This window comes from Nansenia antarctica (assembly GCF_963989245.1).
Source record: "Nansenia antarctica genome assembly, contig: SCAFFOLD_357, whole genome shotgun sequence".
Classification (NCBI taxonomy): domain Eukaryota; kingdom Metazoa; phylum Chordata; class Actinopteri; order Argentiniformes; family Microstomatidae; genus Nansenia; species Nansenia antarctica.
Genome location: NW_027663373.1, coordinates 22,501 through 43,245, shown reverse-complemented (window position 1 = coordinate 43,245; position 20,745 = coordinate 22,501). Strand labels below are relative to the sequence as shown.

Genomic DNA, 20,745 nt, shown 5'->3' with positions numbered 1-20,745 from the left:
TGCCCGTGTGCACTCTCAATGGAGAAGTGTGACAGGGAAGGATGCCGAAGATAACCCGTTAGAAAAAGCCATAATCAGGGAAAAGATTCAACAAGGTCTCCCTACCCCAGTTAAGAACAAGTTAGCAGAAGTGGTGGGCCTACGACACATGAGCAAGGCTGTTTATATAGACAACATAGCACACCAAGTAGAATTATTTAGAAAGAAGATTCAGGCACAGAAGGCACAAGACGAGGACTCACTCAGAAAACTAACTCAAGTGCAATTGACAGAAGGCAAGAAAACCAGAGAGAGAGAGCAGACTATAGCCCTACAGGTCCCATCTCAGCCACAGCAACTGCAAATTGTCCCTCCCCAGTCATACCCACAGGGGCCACAAGGGGGGAATCCATACCCACAGGGGCCACCAGGGGTGCAAGTGGTTCCATACAACCAGCCTGGCCAAGGACCACCACAAGAGGGATGGACCGCAGCACCGAGGAGGGTACTAGGACCATGTTTCGTATGCGGCCAGTATGGACACTTAAAACGTACCTGCTTTAAGAAGAACCAGGGGGGCGCAGGGGGGAAACAGAAAGGAGGATATAAGCCCCCTGCTGCACCGGCTCCAGGAGTGGTGAACCCCTATGGAGGCCCAGCAGCTGCGCTATAGGGGTGCCCAGAAGATCCGAAAGGGGGGTGCCAGCTGGTGGTGACAAACAGGCCTGAAGATGAACCTACAATATGGGTGTCGGTCAACCAACGTCCATTAGAATTGATGGTGGACAGTGGAGCAGCCTACACCTGTCTGAAGCCTGAAGACGCCACGCACCTTCCTATGTCTGGGAAATATGTGAAGACAATCGGATTCGAGGGAATTAAACAGCTGATCCCTACCACTGAGCTTGTAAGCTTAGAGTACAAAGGACAGAGAGCAGATCTGTCAATACTTGTATCAGAACACACACCAATAGGGCTACTAGGGAGAGATGCACTATGCCAGTTAAATTGTACCGTGAAATGCACACCGGACGGCTGTCAGGTGACAGTGCCACAAGAGAACAGACAACTGTCTGTCATGATGGACAACAACGCATCTATGGTATATTGGGTGGGAGGGCTTAGCCCAGACCTAATGGAACCAGCAAGGATGTGGGACAATTATATCCTGGCACACATGGCAGAGGCCAGAAGGCCTACTGATCCATTGCATTGTACACTCCAGTATTTTAGAGAAGTTGCAGATGCAACCCCAGATGAGTGGCTGAAGCATCAGCCAAAACAGGTACAGCTTAGTGCAAGTTGTATAATCCTAGGCCCTCAGGGAGTGGCTATGAAGATAAACAGTGACACTTATCTAGATCAGGAGCATAAGATTGAGGGTAGCATCCCTCATGTGACACTTATGATATCTGAACACTATAAACAGAAGCATTTAGGGGCAATGATGGCAGACTCAGAAAAAGCCAGATTTGTAACGACAAAAGAAAACCCTGCTATCTGGAGGAGCATTGATGGACAGTTCACAAAACTGATGATCTCTGCTCAAGGAATAGGACATCCGCAGACTGTGAAGCTAATGAACCAGCTAATCCTTCCTGTACAAGCTGACAGAGACCTCAGAGAAGAAATGATGCAGAATGTGCCAGCCGACCTGTGGGCAAAGAACAGTACAGACATTGGATTTGTGAAATCAGCTCGTCCATTGAGAGTTGAACTCATACCGGGTGCAGAACCCCCTTGGAAAAACCAATACCCATTGAAACAGGAAGCAATTGATGGAATTGAGCCACAGATCAAAGGACTGTTAGAGGCAGGAGTCCTGAAGATAACTCAATATCCGTTAAGCAATACACCTCTTCTGCCAGTGACGAAACCTGATGGTTCATATCGTCTGGTACATGACCTACGGGCTGTGAATGAGGTAGTTGTCAGCTATCCAGCTGAAGTTCCTGATCCTCATGTGCTGTTGACTCAGATTCCATCTACAGCCAAAGTGTTTACAGTGATTGATTTATGCGGGGCTTTCTTTTCTATACCTCTTAGTGTAGAAAGTCAAGGGTTATTTGGGTTTACCTACAAAGGTCAGCATTATCAATATACCAGAATGCCACAGGGGTACAAACACAGTCCTCATGTTTTTAATCAGGTCTTAAGGGAGGACTTAGACGGGTTAGAACAGATGATAAGTAGTACTGCCATTCAGTACATGGATGACATACTCCTTTGTGCCCCAGATGAAGAAACATGTCACAGGGATTCCGTTAAACTGTTAAAGGTTTTGGCGGAGAAGGGACACAAGGTGTCTAAAAAGAAGCTACAGTATTGTCAGGAAAAGGTAACTTACTTAGGACAATCCATTACACAGGGACATCGCAGCGTCACAAATGAACATTTGGAAGCTATTCAGAAGGCTCCAAAACCACGAACGGTTAGGGAAATGATGATGTTTTTGGGCATTACTGGGTATAGTTCAGCATGGGTGGAGGATTACTCTAGACTAGTCGCTCCATTGAGGGGGATGATTAAGGAAACAGGTAGCGATAACCTCCAATCTTGCATTACTTGGACAAGGGAAGCTGATTTGGCGTTTGAGACAATTAAACACAAATTGCAAGAAGCGCCAGCTTTAGCGCTTCCAGATTATTCCAAAGAATTTGGATTGTATGTTTCTTCTTCAGCCGAGGGGAAGTATGCCTGCGCTGTTCTCACGCAACCAACAGGCATTGGACCTAGTCCACAGCCCATAGCCTATTACTCTGTCGCATATTCAGAGGTAGAAATGGGTTTCGCGCCATGTTACAGAGCAATGGCCGGGGCTTATCTTATGTACGAGAAGGCAACAGCCTTAACAATGGGGTACCCAATTACCATTCTCTGCCACCACAGTCTAAGGAACCTCTTGAATCAAGGCAAGTACACTTTGACGATGCCTAGGATTAGGGATTATTACAGGATGTTGGAAAGGGAAGATGTAACCTTACTAAGATGTAACACACTTAACCCAGCAGAGACCTTGCCAACCCCAGAAGATGGGGAACCACACGATTGTGTGAAGGAAGCTACGAGGTACTCTAAGCTTAGAGCAGATCTACTAGCTTTGCCTTTAAAGGAAGCTGACGTTGAGTATTGGACTGATGGATCTTGTTACCGGGTAGGAGAACATTTACGTGCCGGGTATGCCATAGTCCGATCCCAAAATTCGGAGTTCATTGTGGAACAAGCCGAGGCTGTTCCTCAGCCTTGTTCAGCTCAGTTGGCTGAATTGATTGCCCTCACAGAAGCATGCAATTTGGGAACCGGACAAAGAGTGACAGTATACACCGACTCTGCCTATGCCCACAATGTGTGTCATTTACATGGAGCTGTATGGAAGGGACGGGGTTTTAAGAAAACTGATGGTTCGCCTATTCAGCACCACGCTCAAATCATGAAGCTGTTACAAGCCATGATGAAACCAAGGGAATTAGCCATAGTGAAGTGTGCCGCACACAGATCTGACTCATCACATGTCACACAAGGTAACAGGGCTGCAGATGATGCAGCCAAAGCTATTACAGGAGCAGACAAAGCAGGTAAAGTTCTGCTGGTCACACATGAAGTACAGTTACAGGGCATGGTCACGCTTGAGGATTTGTTGATGTTACAGAGTGAGGCAAATGCGCTAGACAAAAACTTATGGTTAACCAGGGGAGCTAGTCAGGATGACACAGGTCTATGGAGAAATCATGAGGGACTGGTTGTGGCACCCCCAGATTTATTAGGCGTACTGATACAGGAAGCCCATGGATTAGCACATGTGTCCAGGGGGGAGGTTAGACGCAAGATCACCAAGGAATATGGTTTTTGGGCTCCATATTTGTTGGAACAAATAGACCATGTCCTTGGTCAATGTGTGGTCTGTTTGAAGAACAATATCAGACCTGGAATACCAGTGGGAACTGGGCATATCCCTACCCCAAACGGGCCAATGAAACATTTAGTGATTGATTATGTGGACATGATTCAACCTATTGCAGGATACAGGTACATGCTAGTTGTAGTAGACAGGTTCAGCAGATGGGTAGAAGCTTGCCCCACTCGAAGAAAGGATGCTCAGTCTGTAGCAAAGTTCCTATGCAGGGAAGTCATGCCTAGGTTTGGAATTCCAGATAGGATATCGTCAGACAATGGTAAGGAATTTGTGGATAAGACGGTAAAGCTTATACTACAAAAGTTGGGAATCAAGCAGAGACTTGGGTGTATTTACTCACCTCAAAGCCAGGGGATAGTAGAGAGGATGAACGGGGTCCTTAAGAACCGTCTTTCTAAGGTCTGTAAGCATACAGGTCTTAATTGGTTGGAAGGACTCCCTCTTGCATTGATGGCCTGTCGTTCCAGTGAGATTCGAGGGCTGCACTTGACTCCCCATGAACTGGTAATGGGGAGGATAATGACAGCTCCCTGTGTACGAACCAGTGGGAAAGGGCCAAGTTTGGCTCTCCTGGAGAGTGACATGAAAGCCTATGTACAGTACATGACTAACCGGCAAAAGAGTATCTCTTCTTATGTGCTCCACAAACAGGAACGTGAAGAGGAGGTGAACGCACAGGAGAGGAAGGACGCGTTGCAACCGGGTGACAAGGTATACGTGAAGGTCTACAGACGGAAGTGGCATGAGGCTCGACGGGAAGGACCTTACGAGGTCGTTCGGTGCACTGGGACTGCCCTCCAAATCAAGGGGTCCCCCACCTGGTATCACGTTCATCACTGCATCAAGGCACCCAATGAGGACGATGAGGGAGAACCTCAGCAGGATGGTGAGGAGACCCCTGGGGACGAGGAAGTCCACAGCTTGGACATCCAGGCTGACGAAGATGTTGGTGAGTATCTGCGTCATGATGCAGATGATGCCGGGGGCCTCGTCCCAGACCCTGTCCAGCCCACTGATGAGTGGGTCAACGGAGACCGTGAAGGATCCAGTGACTGCGACACCCCTCTTGGGGGTTCTACCGAGCCTGGTGTTGCCCCTGTTGTCACCCCTTCCGACCCTGACAATGCTCCGGACGGAGATGTCAGCAACCCGGGCGGATGCCCGGACCGAGGTACCATTGAGAGACACAGACCTGTCAGTGATACACCTCAACCAGACAGACCCCGTAAAACACCAAGGCCAATTAGGAGGAAACTCAAGCCGTGCCGTTTCAGAGACTAATATACCCCTTAGTGTTCCTACCCCATTGACTTCTTTGGACAATGTTACACTTTACTCACACACTGTTATGCCTGGACGTCAGAGAAGAATGATCATAGCAAGTAGAGCTTTTACTTGCCCACATTCACGTTGTACTATTGATGATTGTTTGATCTATACCGCCGAAGAGAGCGAGTGGTATTTATTGGATACTACATATATTACACTTGATCAGTACTCAAGCAACATGCAAGAAACTCGTGTGACATTAACTAATGTTGACCAGGAAGAGAGCTCGTATTGGTGTGCTAGACGTGATATCGGTGAACCGGTGTCTAGTAAATCCAACAATTTCAAGGACAAAATTTGTAGGACCAGGCCTGACTATCCACACCACTATAGGTTGGACTGTGAGACATTGGTGCATAAATATGTTCACGATGAGTTACCAGGAAAGGTTGAAAATGTTGCTGTGAAGGCTCCTACGAAGGCGATTGTAGTCGCTACTGACGATTATTTGTTGTATGATTCTAATCACCTGGGGACACGGTCCCACCCTAATTCTGCCACTAGTATCATGAAAGATTTTGCTTCAAAAATGAATTATTCTGATTGCTGGATTTGTCAACAGGTCCCTGTAAGTGCGTCTGCTCCTATGTTTTTCCCCATACCGTTAACTAAAGCAGAATGGCTTCATTATAATTGGCAGGGTTTAGCCCCATTTGTTTTACAGGGCAAGAACCAGAGCTCTTCTTGTCAGCCCAGCACGATTCTGGTTCCTTTAAATTCTTCCTATGCAGGTGTGGATATTGGTGTGTTGGAACGTCTGACAGCAGCGGTTAACAAACACCATAGGCCTAGCGGTGTGGGGAAGGTTATTATTGATAGGCTTACACATTTGTCACAACCAACAGGTCCGAAGAAGATATATATTATCCAAGCTATGTTCGCTCAATTAAATGGTACTGCATTGAGTCCTCATCTGTCATGTTCTGGGAGTGTGACTTCTACACGGTGGAGGGGTTCAGTTGTTATTTCTGGATTAAAATGTAAAGTTGTTGATTGTGCTATGGTGCCTCAAATGAAATTACATGATACCAATACTACCAGACGGCAGAGAGGCACCACGCAGCTTAAAGTCATGCCTCTCGTAAATGTTACAACCTGTATTGACATTCAAGTACGGCCCAAGATCAGCTCGGTTCGTCAGTTAGGGGCTGCGTCTTGTATAGGTGGAACCATTTTCTCGTATCCTGGTACGGAGCTTCAACTCCCGGAACATGTGTTTCTTGTGTGTGATAATGATGCATTCTCTAAGCTTCCTGCTTTGATTGAGGGTGGTTGTTATTTGGCTCATCTGATACCTTTGATTAGGAAAGTTACTCGGGAGGAGATGTCTGTACTTCACAAACAAGCAACCCATCGTAGTCGTAGGGCGTTGTCTACCGCTCAGAAGTTTTTTGGCCTAATATTCCCAAGTTATGGTGTCTACAACTCTCAGACTGAATTAAGTGCCTTATCATCCGTTCTTGAAAAACACATTAATGCTTCGGATGCTGTAGTGTCTGCCCTGGCCACTGAATTGACTGAAACTAAGAATGTAGCTCTCCAAAATAGAATGGCTTTGGACATTATTTTGGCCAGTCAGGGTGGTACTTGTGCTTTGATAGGCGGTGAATGCTGCAGTTATATTTCGGATTCTGGTAACGCTTTGCATGATTTTCATGAATCTAACAAGAAGGGTGTAGAGGATTTACATAAAGAACACGGTTGGAATATGTTAGATTTCTTTGATTCTGCTTTTTCAGGTATTGGTAATATGATCAGGTCCGTCGCTATTATTTTTGTTGTCATTATCATCTGTATTATGTTACTTGGTATTTTGATCAAATGTTGTGGAAAGTGTATTTCTGATGTTCCTATTAATGCTTTAATGTTGACCAACATAGCTGATGAGCAAAAGCTGGATTCTGTTTTGCTTTCTGATTTTGTTTCCTCTTTTGATGATTTGTTTATTAAGTGATGTTTTATGGTTATTTGCTTCGATTACTGTTTGTTTCTTTCTATATCATGTGATTGATGTCAGTTGAGAAGTGGTGTGGTGGTTATGCAAAGATAGGAAAGCGGTTCTGTTCCTAGCGCAACGAAGAAAACGCTCTTGACTGGGAAAGGATATCAATCTGAGACAGCGGTAAAGGCTGTTCTCCAACTGGGTTCATGTGCTAGTAACCTCTGTCCCTGGCGCTTCAAGGACAAAGAAAACATCGGTCGTTGGAAGTTTCTATATTAATTTGTGCATGATGGACTGTGTTTAGTTTAATTGTGGTTGTTATTTTCAAGATTCTTTTTATTATTGGTTAGTTTCTATTTTTTGCATGATGTCTTTGGGTTCTTAATAGTTATTTTTTATTTTTTTATTTTTTTATTTTTTATTTTTTATTTTTTATATTTTCTTAGCTGTGATATGTGGGGTTTGTGTTTTTGTTTTGGTTTATGTGATCATTTAGTTTCGGAACACCCTCTGGGTGGTCCGAGGGGGGATGTGTAGTATATTTTTACACATTAATAAGCCTTCTTATGTAACGTATATCTTACACATATATTCACGTATATTTTACACATATTACACGTATATTTTTATTACTTCATATACTTCATTATAAACGATCTCTGGAAGATTCAATTGTCGCACATGCGCAGTCACACACACACACGCATGCACGCCCCCGAGGGTCTAGGCCAATCAGAGGCCTAGAAGGAAGGCTATAAAACTCTGTGCTCAAGGAGGAGCGGATTCTGTCTCTTGACTACCTTGAATCTCGTTGTGACTGTTTAGTGTGCCTGTAATCTGAGGACCCGACCTTTTTTGAATAAATACCTTTAAACTTTGGCCAGGAGTTTTCACCTCTTCTTTTATCACTGAAACAGAGAAATATTCGACACTGCATAATAAACATTTATTGTGTTACTATGTGCCATCAATGGCTTAATCACTGGTACAAACAATAACAATAACAAACTTAGCGCCCTTGCGGTCAAACCTATTTGCCCTTCCGGGGTCAACACCTGACGACAACAACAACAAATGTGCTACCTGATATACACCTGCCTCAGGTATTGTGACAGCGCCACCCCATGCCCACACAGTGAATTACAACACGTATCACAGGACCATATCTGGCTCCTACAATAGTAATAATAAATAGTAATTGCAATTTATAATACAACAATTGGGGGTCCCTCAAAAAAAATGTGGCCGCGCTACGCGCGCACAAGATCAACCACCAAGCCCTCATTCTGACCCAGGAAAAACCCTGGTATGTACTGTATAACATGATAGCCATCTATGAGCAATGCACTGTATATAAGAAGATGACCACGGGTCTTTCTGCTGCTGACCAAGGGGCTGAGTCCTGTTGATGGGGCCCAATTTTCTTTTAGAGTCTGTAGGCTACTGTATTTGTTTATTAAGATTTCATAAATATGATATATTGTCTGAATTGTTGTCTTGTTTTATAAAATGTTAATTATTTTCATTTCTTGTGCTGGTTTATTATGAACAACATGTAAAATTGCAGGAAACTAGCACAAATAATTGGGTGGGAGAGAGGGGCCGCTGCCGCCAAAACGTGCACAGTTTTGGGTCACTCCACCGCCAAAAAATCTCACTCCAAACTTTTGGTGAAACTTGGCAGCCCTGCTTACCATTTCTGGATTGGATTCACTGTTCTCGTTTGCTGTAGGCTACTGAACATAATGGTAAGCAACCACTTTACTTGTAAACATACTTTTGTTTTAGGACGTGTTCAAAACCAAGGACTGTGTGTTCATCTGTTTATGTGTTTTTAGCATGTTCATGTTCCCTCAGCATGTTGTGTGATGTTATAAAAACGTAGTTAGACGTTCGTAGCGATGTACCACTGTTAGCCGCTAGCTGTTAACAGCGTTTGTTGCTGCAGCAGAGTGATTTTTCTCCCAGTCAGTCTCTGTCTGAGGTGAACCAACATTCAAATACTCGTGTCGTCTTCAAATCTTTTCCGATTTCAATGTATGACACATCATGTGAAAGCTTACAATCTGTAGTTTCAGGCTATGTAAAACATTGAAAAATGACTTGGGCAATTGGTTTATTCTTTGACCAGCTCTTATCACTGTCATTGTCTGAATGAGTGCAGAGTTGTGTTTTATGTTTTCCTCTAGTGTGTGCGCGCGTTAGCCTTGACAGCTATGTCAATGCATTTGTGTTGCAAATGGGAGGCAAGTTAGCTAGCTAGATAGCCTACATACTCAATCATCTACAGGCCTAACACTGTCAGGCTACTTTTCTTTATTAATATACTAAATTGATACTTCACTTTCTGCTCCATACAGATACTTTATTGTCAGGTTCACATTCAAATAAGTTCAAGTTTTTATCTGCATAGTCTATTATTGGATGCTACTGAATAAACCAAACAGAATAGCAAACAGAATGGAAACACATAGCCTATATATTTTTTAAATTGGATAGACATAGCTCTCAACTCGGCCAGGGGGGGCGGATGCTACCAGGGGCACCTAAAGTTCGGTCCGGGCCTGTTGAGAGATTGTCCCAAACAAACATACTCCTTGTCCCACATTTGATTTGTTGGGACCTGGTCACCCTAGTGGTGTCCAGCAAAGGATTGCTGCTATCACAGTAGAAGGCACAGGTGAGCTGTTGTACCAGTGTGGGAACAATGAAGCAAACCCATGACATAGCATCCTGTAAATGTAGAGAAGACTGTAGAGAACAGTGAGTCCGCTATTACAGACTAAAATACCAAGGTTGTAATTACATGATTTTAATATACTGTAATCGGTTGTGAACTAAAGTGGGCCGGTCTGAGGCATGAAACTCCAGAGCTGAAAATGAGTCCCACTCCGACCCTGTTCCGATCCATGCGTTACAACGAGCCCGTTCTCCAATGTCTGACTACACCAGCCTCCTCTGATACCGATGTAGATTGAGGACTTGTGTCTCATTTTATCCAGAAAGTCTGAGGGTCGATCGCTCCTTCACTGTTATTCCCAGCCAAACAGGATACAATTATACCACAGAGCCACAATGTACTCCTACCAAGTTTCTATGACAGAGCAAAGATGTTATCTGGGAGAAAACAGCTCAGCTCAATTGGACTCAAAAGTTGCACCCTGTTTATTGGACCGTCCGTCCCCCCAAGAGCATCTTTTTGTCTTTTATTTCATCTTTTCGGGTCTCCTGAGCAATCACATACAATTGATCCTAAACAAAACACTCCAAGACGTTTGGACAAATCGGTCTGTGTAGCCGAGAGTCAAAAGAAATAAATAGACCCCCGAGTATCTGCTGGAGGGGAAATAAAGATTTTCTTCGGCTATTTTCTCTCAAGACAATAATCAAAATGATTTACACCCTTTGTTCAGAGATCCATACCCTCATCTTCTACACGGCACTCGGTACTATCGAGCTGCCAGTCAACAGCCCGCTGAACAGCATCAACCCATTCATCCCTACTTATAAAAATTGGAAGATGATAGTTTTGTGCGCTCTTGTCGTCAGAGCCTCAATTACACCAGAGCAGAGTGCATCTTTAATTGCTCTCTCTCTCTCTCCTATCAATAGAAAAAAATCTGTTATTTGTTTAGGATTGAATATTCCTCAGCTATTTAGAGCAGAATTTATATCCAGTTTAAACTCCCATCGTGTACAGCGTGTTGAATGGGCAGAATTGATCAGGCAATTGATCAGTGTGTCTAGTGTAATCAACCTGGAGGGTTAGGGCTGTCTTTAGAGGCCTCAAATGTTTCCAGATATCGAGCCCTATAGGCAGCAACCAGCCAACACCTTGATTGATACAGTGGATTGATGCCCTATAGGTAGCAACCTGCCAACACCTTGATTGATACAGTGGATTGATTTACAGCCCAATGGTTCTGATCATGTCAAATCAATATGGCTTTAAAGTATACTGCATGTACTGTACAACATGCTGTATGCCTGTCAGATCATTATGATGCAAGTCAGTTCTAGGAACCAATGACTTTACCCTAAAATCATATTATGCAATGTCCTCAACAACAACAACAAGAACAAAAACCCAAAAATAAATGCTGAAATGTTCACCATAAATGCGATAATCAGCTTACTAAAACAGGAGTCTGAGGTACCAATCTTGTGGACCATCCCCCCTTTATAGTGTTAAGTCTCTGACAGCATTACTAGCCATAAACATTCCCCTTGGACCACTGGCTATTTAGCAAGTTGTCAACGCGACAGACAATCATCATCATCATCATCACCATCATCATCACCATCATCACCATCATCATCATCACCATCATCACCATCATCATCATCACCATCACCATGTAGGACCCACAGTGTTGCAGTGAGGGATTCTGGGTAGGTGCCTCTCAAGCTGAGAACTGTGTGTGGGCAGTGTGGGTTTGTTCTAAATGAGACATGACACACTCTCTAATTTACATTTACATTTTTGGCATTTAGCAGACGCCTTATTTTCAAAGCGACTTACAATCAATACATTTGACTAAGCAAGTGAATCATTATCGATTCAGGATGAGTAATCTAGCTCAGGCCAGGGGCCATTGGCAGTCTTTTTTTATTTTAATTGTTTTAATATATAGACACTGGAGGACCAGAGAGACAGTACAAGGGGGGCAGTAGAAGTCATAGGGGGACACAGTAAAGGGGAAAGCGGGTGTCTCAGGAGACGCAGTGCTGGGGGGTAGTGGATGTCTCAGGAGGAGCAGTTAAGGTGTAACCTGAAGACTGTTCAGACTGTTCAGTCTACGACGGAAGATGGGTAGTGACTCTGCAGTTCTGACAGCCGTGGGAAGCTCATTCCACCAGCGGGGAGCCAGTGTAGTGAAGAGACGTGATCAGGCAGTGCGAAAACAGAATATGGTGAAGCGTCTTGTTGACTGACTTACTTCAAACTTCAAATAAAACGTCTGAAGGAATGTCATTAGGGAATCAGGCCTTCTCTGTATTAACACTGATTGGTTTACTGTCGGCAGCGGAAAATCATCCTTCCATTTCTCCCTCCACCAGCCTCCGCTTTGCTAAGTATGTCAAGCGTCTGTTTTCACTGTTAATTAATAAAAAGTGCAGTCAGTTAATTTGTCATAACAAAATCACCACCGTCGTCAACAACAACCACAACAAAACAGAAGACTGCATTAGTTGGACTGGGCGTTGATGTTTTCAAATGCAAATTACTCCATCGGGGAGAAGAGGGACAGCCAGCAGCATTTCTGGAAATCATTATCAGTCCTGAACCGTAGTATAGCTCATACATAACCCAGTGATGTAGCACAGACAGTGTTCATTCATATGTGCATAGCAGGGGAGGCTTATGGAGGTAGAAAACAGAGGACTGGCACATTGTAATGCACGAAACGGGATGAGGAATGGTATCACATGTTTGATGCCCGATACTATGGGGCGGCTGTGGCGCAGGAGGTAGAGGTTGTGTCTCAGGAGGTAGAGGCTGTGTCTCAGGAGGTAGAGGCTGTGTCTCAGGAGGTAGAGGCTGTGTCTCAGGAGGTAGAGGCTGTGTCTCAGGAGGTAGAGGCTGTGTCTCAGGAGGTAGAGGCTGTGTCTCAGGAGGTAGAGGCTGTGTCTCAGGAGGTAGAGACTGTGTCTCAGGAGGTAGAGGCTGTGTCTCAGGAGGTAGAGACTGTGTCTCAGGAGGTAGAGGCTGTGTCTCAGGAGGTAGAGGCTGTGTCTCAGGAGGTAGAGGCTGTGTCTCAGGAGGTAGAGGCTGTGTCTCAGGAGGTAGAGGCTGTGTCTCAGGAGGTAGAGGCTGTGGCTCAGGAGGTAGAGGCTGTGTCTCAGGAGGTAGAGGCTGTGTCTCAGGAGGTAGAGGCTGTGTCTCAGGAGGTAGAGTCTGTGTCTCAGGAGGTAGAGGCTGTGTCTCAGGAGGTAGAGGCTGTGTCTCAGGAGGTAGAGCCTGCGTCTAATGATCGCAAGGTTGGCAGATCGGCGGTTTGAGCCCCGGCTGACCACATGTCGAAGTGTCTGAACCCCAAATTGCTCCCAGTGAGCGGGCCGGCGCCTTGCATGGTAGCTTGCCTAGATTGGTGTGTGAATGTGTGTGTGAACGAGAGGCCGTTGTAAAGCGCTTTGGATAAAGGCGCTATATAAGTGCAGTCCATTTATGCCTCCACCAGCCTCCCCTGGTACATGTGTAATGCAACTGAGCTGAATGTTAAAGTCATTTTGGTTTCCCCTGACAACTGGGCTTTTGATAATAATGGCACAAAAACTGTGATCCCATGGTAGTGATAAATCCTATGAGCTCAATGCAAACGGCACTGATAAGGTAGGTTTAGCTCTCCTTGAACCTTATACAGTTAATGATAACGGACAAAATGTTAATGGCGCTCACAGCCTGTCTGGAGTCAAAATAGATCCTGTTAGAAGTTTTCTTTCCAGGTAAATGGGTTTTGTTCTCCTGAGTCTCACTCAGTGTCAGAAACATCCCGTGGGGCTAAACTGAGACCCAACCCCTGGTCTAGTAAAGAGGTGCTGTGTGAAGTTCATTAAACAGGTTCATTAACTTTACGAGCACCCCTTAGTGCTTCCCCCTAGGCATGATGGGAAGTTAAACACCTGTCGTCTGCCTGAAGACAGTTCAGAACACTTTTACATTTGTTGCCCACAAAATCTATTTCATCAAATGGCCCCCGGAAGCCTTCATCTCCAGACAAATCGTGACGTTAGAATTTTAAGGTTCTATCTCCATTTTTGTCAAAATGTAGTTTTTTACATAATCTGATCCATTAGGTGTTTATTAATGCCTGTGTGGTGTTATATTTTAAAATGTTGACATTTTTGAGTTAGTAATTAATAAAATACAAAGGTTCCATCTCATAAAACATAATGGAATGTAAAAACTTTGACGCTCAATATCTCTGAACTACCCTAAACGGAGATAGAACCTTATCATTCTAAACGGAGATAGAACCTTATCATTCTAAACGGAGATAGAACCTTATCATTCTAAACTCATGAAATGGCCCCGGAAGCCTCCATCTCTAGACTGGTTAATAAAGTATAATCAATCAATCAACACCTGAACCTCGTGCACCTGGAGGAATGAATACAAGCCTTTTTACAACAGGCTCTAGGAAGAAGAGCCATATAGTAGGTCCATATGTTTTGATTGATTGATTGAAAACTTTATTAGAAGATTTGCAGAAGTAGGTACATGAAAGTACATATTACATACAAGGTCAACTAACAGGATAAAAACCCAAGAAAGCCACTGGATTATTTCAATTGGGGTCCTTGATTCTCAATTCATCGTTACATGTAAGACAGACAAAACTAGTACTATCTACAAGATAATACAGACAAATAACTATTTCTATCTACAAGATAAACACACATCCATCATGGGAAGAACAATACAACAATGTTGCATTTGAAAGATTATTTCAGGGTTTAGTATGGGACTATAAAATCTTCAAATTAGACAGAGCAGCAGTGAATACATATTGCTGTATTTATATGCTGTGTTTTCTAAAAGTAAGACGTATTACCTAATAAAGCACTTTGAGCTGCAACGTTTGCAGGAAACAGTGCTGTACAAATAAAAGTTATTATGATTATGATTCTTATTATATGATTATTCTTAATAATCATAATACTTCAAACATTCAATATTCTCCAAGATACATTATATACCACCAGTGAACTTATAAACTAAATTGAGAATTCAGATCAAGCATCAAAGCATCTCTGATTCCTTTCTGGTGCTGATGAGACTAGTCACGTTGCCAACAATACCCAGAATCCATAGCGAGGCGCACGGCCACGTAAACATACGCAGCTCTGTCCTGTGCTTCACGCTCAGAGCGAATTTACGAACGCACCCTTTTGGCTGTGCGTGTGTGTGCGTGTGCGTGTGCGTGTGCAGAAGTAGCTGTGGAATGTTGTCATAAAACAACCGGTGATGCAACATTCAGTCAAACGGAATAAAAAAGACCAGCAGCGCAAAGACTGACACATGCTTTTGTCCAGGTCAGCTCATGAATATGCAGTGATTATTAATCATTATTCATATTCCAGCTAATGTGTTTAGGAGGCCATACATGACATCTAACAAGATAGGATAAAATGTGATTTTTTTTGGTAATGTAATCTCGTTTGGTCTGCTCTCGCGTTGTTTGGGAAATCACGCGTCAGTTAGCTTTTTTTTTTTCCGTTACTGTTTTTGAGTAATAATGATAATAATAATATGACTTCATGTGTTGCGACGAAACTACAACAAGGACAGCTGCTTTAAGACGACAGATTCATAGACGTTATTCCCTTTGTAGCATGCAGCCAGAGAGGTATTTACGTTGTGTGTTTTAGCAGCTTGTTGTGTTAGCATTTGGTTTGCTCTGGGCTGGACACGCTGATGCTACATACAGCTAAGCTATGTTGTTGCTAACAACAAGTCAGAGCTGTTAGTTATCTTAGAAGTGCTTTGTTGTGATGAACTGTTAAACTGTTAGATAAACCCGTTCTATCTCCGTTCACTTCTTGTGCAACTGTGTCTCTGTTCACTGTATCAGTTTGACTGTTGTATCTGACATAGCTAGGGTTAGCTAAAGCTAACTAGCCAATCAAGGGGGGTTTGGGAGGAGGGGGCACAGTTGTCGCGAGACTTGCCTATTCAAGGGGGTTGGAGGGGCCACAGTTGTCGCGAGACTTGCTGCAGTTCTCAGAATTCTAATCCTAGGGGTACCGAACATGGCCAAATACAAGAGGGATGAATGAATGAATGAATGAATGAATGAATGAATGGTCTTTATTGTCATTGATACAGTACAGGTACCATACAACGAAATTTGGGAGGGGGGGCTCCCCTGGTGCTAGGAAAAATATATACTAAAACAAGAAGGGAAAAGAGCTGGTTTACATAAATAAAGGCTATGTACACTATCCACTATACTATACTATACAAATAAAACACTGTGCTGTACTCTATGCTATGCTATACATATCCTAACATTTCCTATCTCTGAACCTTATTTACACAAGGGTTTTCATTTTGCACATAGTGTTATTGCACATTCATTAAAGTGTCATGTTTCGTAGTCAGACAGACAGACAGACAGACAGACAGACAGTAATAAATCATTTAGAATTGCCACCTTTTTATCATGGAGGCATACAATAGAACATGAGCCATAATGGATGATTGGTAGATTGATATTCATGCAGAGAAGATGGAAACGTTTAATTAAAGTAAGACATGACATCATCAATCACCATGGCCATCCCCTTTGAATGAATTGGTGAATGAACACATCCACTCATCCACTCTCTGTTTCTATGGGGTATCATTTGTATAATGCCACTTCGAAGCTGAAGGCTTCCACATTGATTTGACGATAATAATAATAATAGTTAGCCTAATAGTCGTTTTCTATATGTTACGGTACATGTGGGAAAACTAGGGTTAGGGTTAGGGTTAGGTGCTAGGGTGCTACGGTTAAGGTTAGGGGTAGGGGTAGGGTTAGGGTTAGACATGCCAGCATGTACCAAGTCGACGTAGCACCTAACCCTAACCCTAGTTTTCCCACATGTACCGTATTCCCACATGTACTGTAACATATATACTGCATATTCTATTCTATCCTGCCTCTATCCTCCTCTACTCGAATATCCTTCAATTCAACTACTTATTCTGTGTTCTCAGCAGGTCACCAGTGAGCGTGTGAGAGCTGTACGATGTCTATGGTGCTGTTTGCCTCGGTGGTGAGGGTGGGGGACGGCCTGCCCCTCTCCGCCTCCACAGACTACGAGCAGGACAAGGGCCTGCAGGAGACCAAGAAGCACCTGAAAGGTCTCTCTAAGAAGCTGGGCCAGTTCCCCGACCGCTGCACGCTGAAGACCGGACAGTACAACGTCAAGTAAGTGTGGTCCTCTGTGGCTCAGTTGGAGGAGCATGATGGGTAGCCTAACAAGGCTGTGGGTTTGAATACTGCTGGGACCGTAGATGCTGAAAAATGTATGTGTTACGGTACATGTGGGAAAACTAGGGTTAGGGTTAGGTGCTACGTCGACTTGGTACATGCTGGCATGTCTAACCCTACCCATAACCCAAATCTTAACCCTAGCCCTAGCCCTAACCCATTGCTAGCTTTGACATAATACTGATGCTTACGCCGCAGTGGTAGGTCTGGGTGTGGGAGCTGAACCACGCAGTGACCAGAGACATTCGTTCGATGAGTACGAATTAATTGAAAAATAAAACTTTTCCCTAATTTTCAGTGGCACAACTGAAGCAAGCCACTTGTCTATGAGATTGTGGACCGTGGGATTTGTCTCGTTTAATCCAACAGAAGCAGATAAAAACAGACATCAAGTCGTTGCAAACAGTAGCCCCCCCGCTATTCGAGTCGCTCCAAACCGAGTCTCGGACTTCCCAGCGACACGTGACCGACCGTCTCCACAAACACCCGACGTTATTAAACCACGACGTTATTAAACCGGAAAAAAGCTAGCGATTGGACAGCGTGGTGGTGGTGGCGGCGGTGGTGGGGGTGTTTGGGGGGAACTTGAGGACTGAGTTTCACCTCATCTCAACTCGGTGACACAGGCGCGCCCCCCCCCGCTCTGTCCTTCACTCAGTGTCACTATCAAATCTCTCCCGACAGGCTGGTCAATCAAATACTTGATTCATCGGTTCTGGCGACCCGTCAATTAAACGATTACACCAAAGAATTACATCCAACCCATCTATAATGACCACCCAAAGTGGCAGTTTGGTTGTCAGATTTAGCTTGTGACGATGATGCTTCACTATTTCCCCCCCTTTCATCTGATCCTAAGGCAGCTGTCAACAGCTTAATGTTCCTAGTTGCGTCAGGGCTGCAGGGCTTTAATTCCCCCTAATGTGAATGTTTTGACAGGTTTTGTAAATGAAAGCTGTCTGAGTCTTGTTTCCCCAAAACACGACTGGGGCATTCTAGACTACTTAGACATCTCTGTACAACTAAATGGGTTTATTAGCTTGGCTAAATAGTCCCATTAAGGCAAGAAGATATTGTCTTGAATGAAAATGAGCATGTGCATGTGCATGTGCATGTGCACGCACGCACGCACGCACGCGCACAGACACAGACACAGACACAGACACAGACACACACACACACTCACACACACACACACACACACACACACACTCACACACACACACACACACACACACACACTCTCTCCTCTGTCTAAAGGCCCCTCATTAGCCCATGAAGGAGAGAAGTGATGGAGAAGAGGAAGTAGCAGGAAGTACCAGGCAGCATCTAAATCTCTAAGCTAATGTGAGATTTAAACATCCTTTTCGGCGATGCCTAACCGGGATCTATCGGTCCTCCGAGAGGGGTCTGCGGGGGCCGCGGTCCTCCATCCTCCCCGGTTTCCTCCCGGCTCCGTCGACACCCGCTATTCATCACCCCAAAACTTCATAAGGCAGAGAGAGAGAGAGAGAGAAGGAGGGAGAGAAAGAGAGAGGGAGCGGGAGGGAGGAAGAAAGCGAGCAAGCCGAGGGAGGAAGAAAGGGAGGGAGGATGGAGGAGGAGGAAAGAGAGAGAGCGAGATTGCCGTCCCCTCTCCTCTCCTCTCCCTGCCGGTTCGGGGGTGTCAGGAGTGAGTCATGTGTTTTGTTTCGTCTCTCCCGGTGGAGACATTAAAGCAGGAAGACAGACGCTGCCATCCCCCCCCCCCGCCCCCCCCCAGAACTCCCCTCCGCCTCACACTCCCACTCCCAGTCCCTCCAGTCACTTAAGGTTCAGCCTCCGTTCCACCTGTTATGGAAATGTGACCGAGCTGAACGCTCATCTGTAACGTATTGATAGATCGGTCGGAAACAGCGGTCGTGGCACGGATCCTTAAGTGTGATTTTCATAGAAATATAATGAAAGATTGAGATTTATTTAAAGATTTAAAATGTACAGCCGACTGCTAGTCGCCGACTGCAGAGGATGTGGTGGCACCGTGACGACGCGTGTCGTACACATACTGTAGCTAGCTGAAGGGAACCTGTGGTTGTGGTTGTGGATGCCCCCCAGCACTGCGTCTCCTGAAGACACCCGCTTTTCCCCTCTACTGTGTCCCCTAAAAACTTCTATTGCCCCCTTGTACTGTTTCTCTGTTTCTCCAGTGTCTAAATATAAAAAAACAAAGCAAAAAAAAACACCTAGGTTTAGAAGAAGGTGATAGAAGAAGGTTTTTCCTTCTATCAGTGGCCCCGGGAACCTGAGCTGGATTACTCTTCCTGCTACGACTGGTGGATTGATGATTCACATGCTTAGTATTCAAATGTATTGATTGTAAGTCGCTTTGGAATAAGGCGTCTGTTAAATGCCAAAAATGTAAATGTAAATGGTTGCCTGGTACTTGTTTGGTGATTGTATTCTCTGGTGGTGACCTGATGTACTTCCTCCCTACTGTATTGTTCTGTAATTGCGTTAACCCCCGGTAATGTTGTCCACCGGAGGGAGGAACTGTCTGGGGAGATTGAGCCACTGAGTCTCTACGAAGACTCCAAGGCAGAGCGTGTGTGTGTGTGTCTCGGTGTGTTACTGACGAATGTGTGATTTCATTTACTGGTACTCTATGTATGTAAAACTGTATAGTTCCAATTTAACTGTTGTCTTTTACACTCAAGCTAAACGATTCCGATGATAAAATGATTTAACCGGAGATGGGGGACTGTGTAGGAGTTTGTTTGTATGTATGAGAGGATGGGTGTGTGTGTGTTTGTGTGTGTGTGTGTGTGTGTGTGTGTGTGTGTGTGCGTCTCTGTGCGTGTGGTGGAATCTCCAGACACTCTCCAGAGTGTTTGGCAAGAAGTATCTGTATAGCAGTCTGTCAGAATTCCAAGCATCCTTTGAAAGAGGGAAAATTTCATGGCCGTGTGTCTGTGTGTTTGTACGTCCCTGTGTGTGTGTGTGTGTGTGTGTGTGTGTGTGTGTGTGTGTGTTTGTGTTTGTACGTCCCTGTGTGTGTGTGTGTGTGTGTGTGTGTTTGTGTTTGTGTTTGTGTTTGTACGTCCCTGTGTGTGTGTGTGTGTGTGTGTGTGTGTGTGTGTGTGTGTGTTTGTACGTCCCTGTGTGTGTGTGTGTGTGTATGTGTGTGTGACTGTGTGTGTGTGTGTGTGTGTGTGTGTGTGTCAGTTTCATCAGCTCCCTGGGCGTGGGGTATCTGATGGTGTGTACGGAGAACTACCCCAACGTCTTGGCCTTCTGCTTCCTGGACGAGCTGCAGAGGGAGTTCCTTGTCTCCTACGACCCCAAGCGCATCAACAGCGCCGTGCGGCCCTACTCCTTCATAGAGTTCGGTGAGTTCTCTCCACGTGTTCGCCATTCATCCCCCTGCCTTCGCCGCCCCCCTCCCCTCCTTCCCCCACCCCTCCCCTACTGTTGTGTCTCGTGTCCCCTTACCCCCCCCCCCCACCCTTAATCATTGATTGTATGTGTTTCTATTGTAAAGTGCTTTGAGTTGCATTTCATGTACGAAAGGCGCTATATAAATAAAGCTTTACTTACTTACCGTACTTACTTACTTACCAGAC

General features: G+C 44.7%; 1 protein-coding gene across 1 annotated transcript in view; it reads left to right on the top strand.

Annotated features, from left to right (window-relative positions):
* Nucleotides 1-15,381: 15,381 nt before the first annotated feature.
* LOC308175111 (vesicle-trafficking protein SEC22a-like) overlaps nucleotides 15,382-20,745 on the top strand; it is a gene marked incomplete at its 3' end in the record, with an annotated part of 13,283 nt that continues 7,919 nt past the window's right edge. The window contains exons 1-3 of the mRNA XM_080550831.1: nucleotides 15,382-15,514; nucleotides 16,870-17,083; nucleotides 20,348-20,511. Coding sequence (XP_080406957.1) covers nucleotides 16,902-17,083; nucleotides 20,348-20,511 — 346 coding nt within the window. The 5' untranslated portion in view covers nucleotides 15,382-15,514; nucleotides 16,870-16,901. The remainder of the gene's footprint in view (nucleotides 15,515-16,869; nucleotides 17,084-20,347; nucleotides 20,512-20,745) is intronic.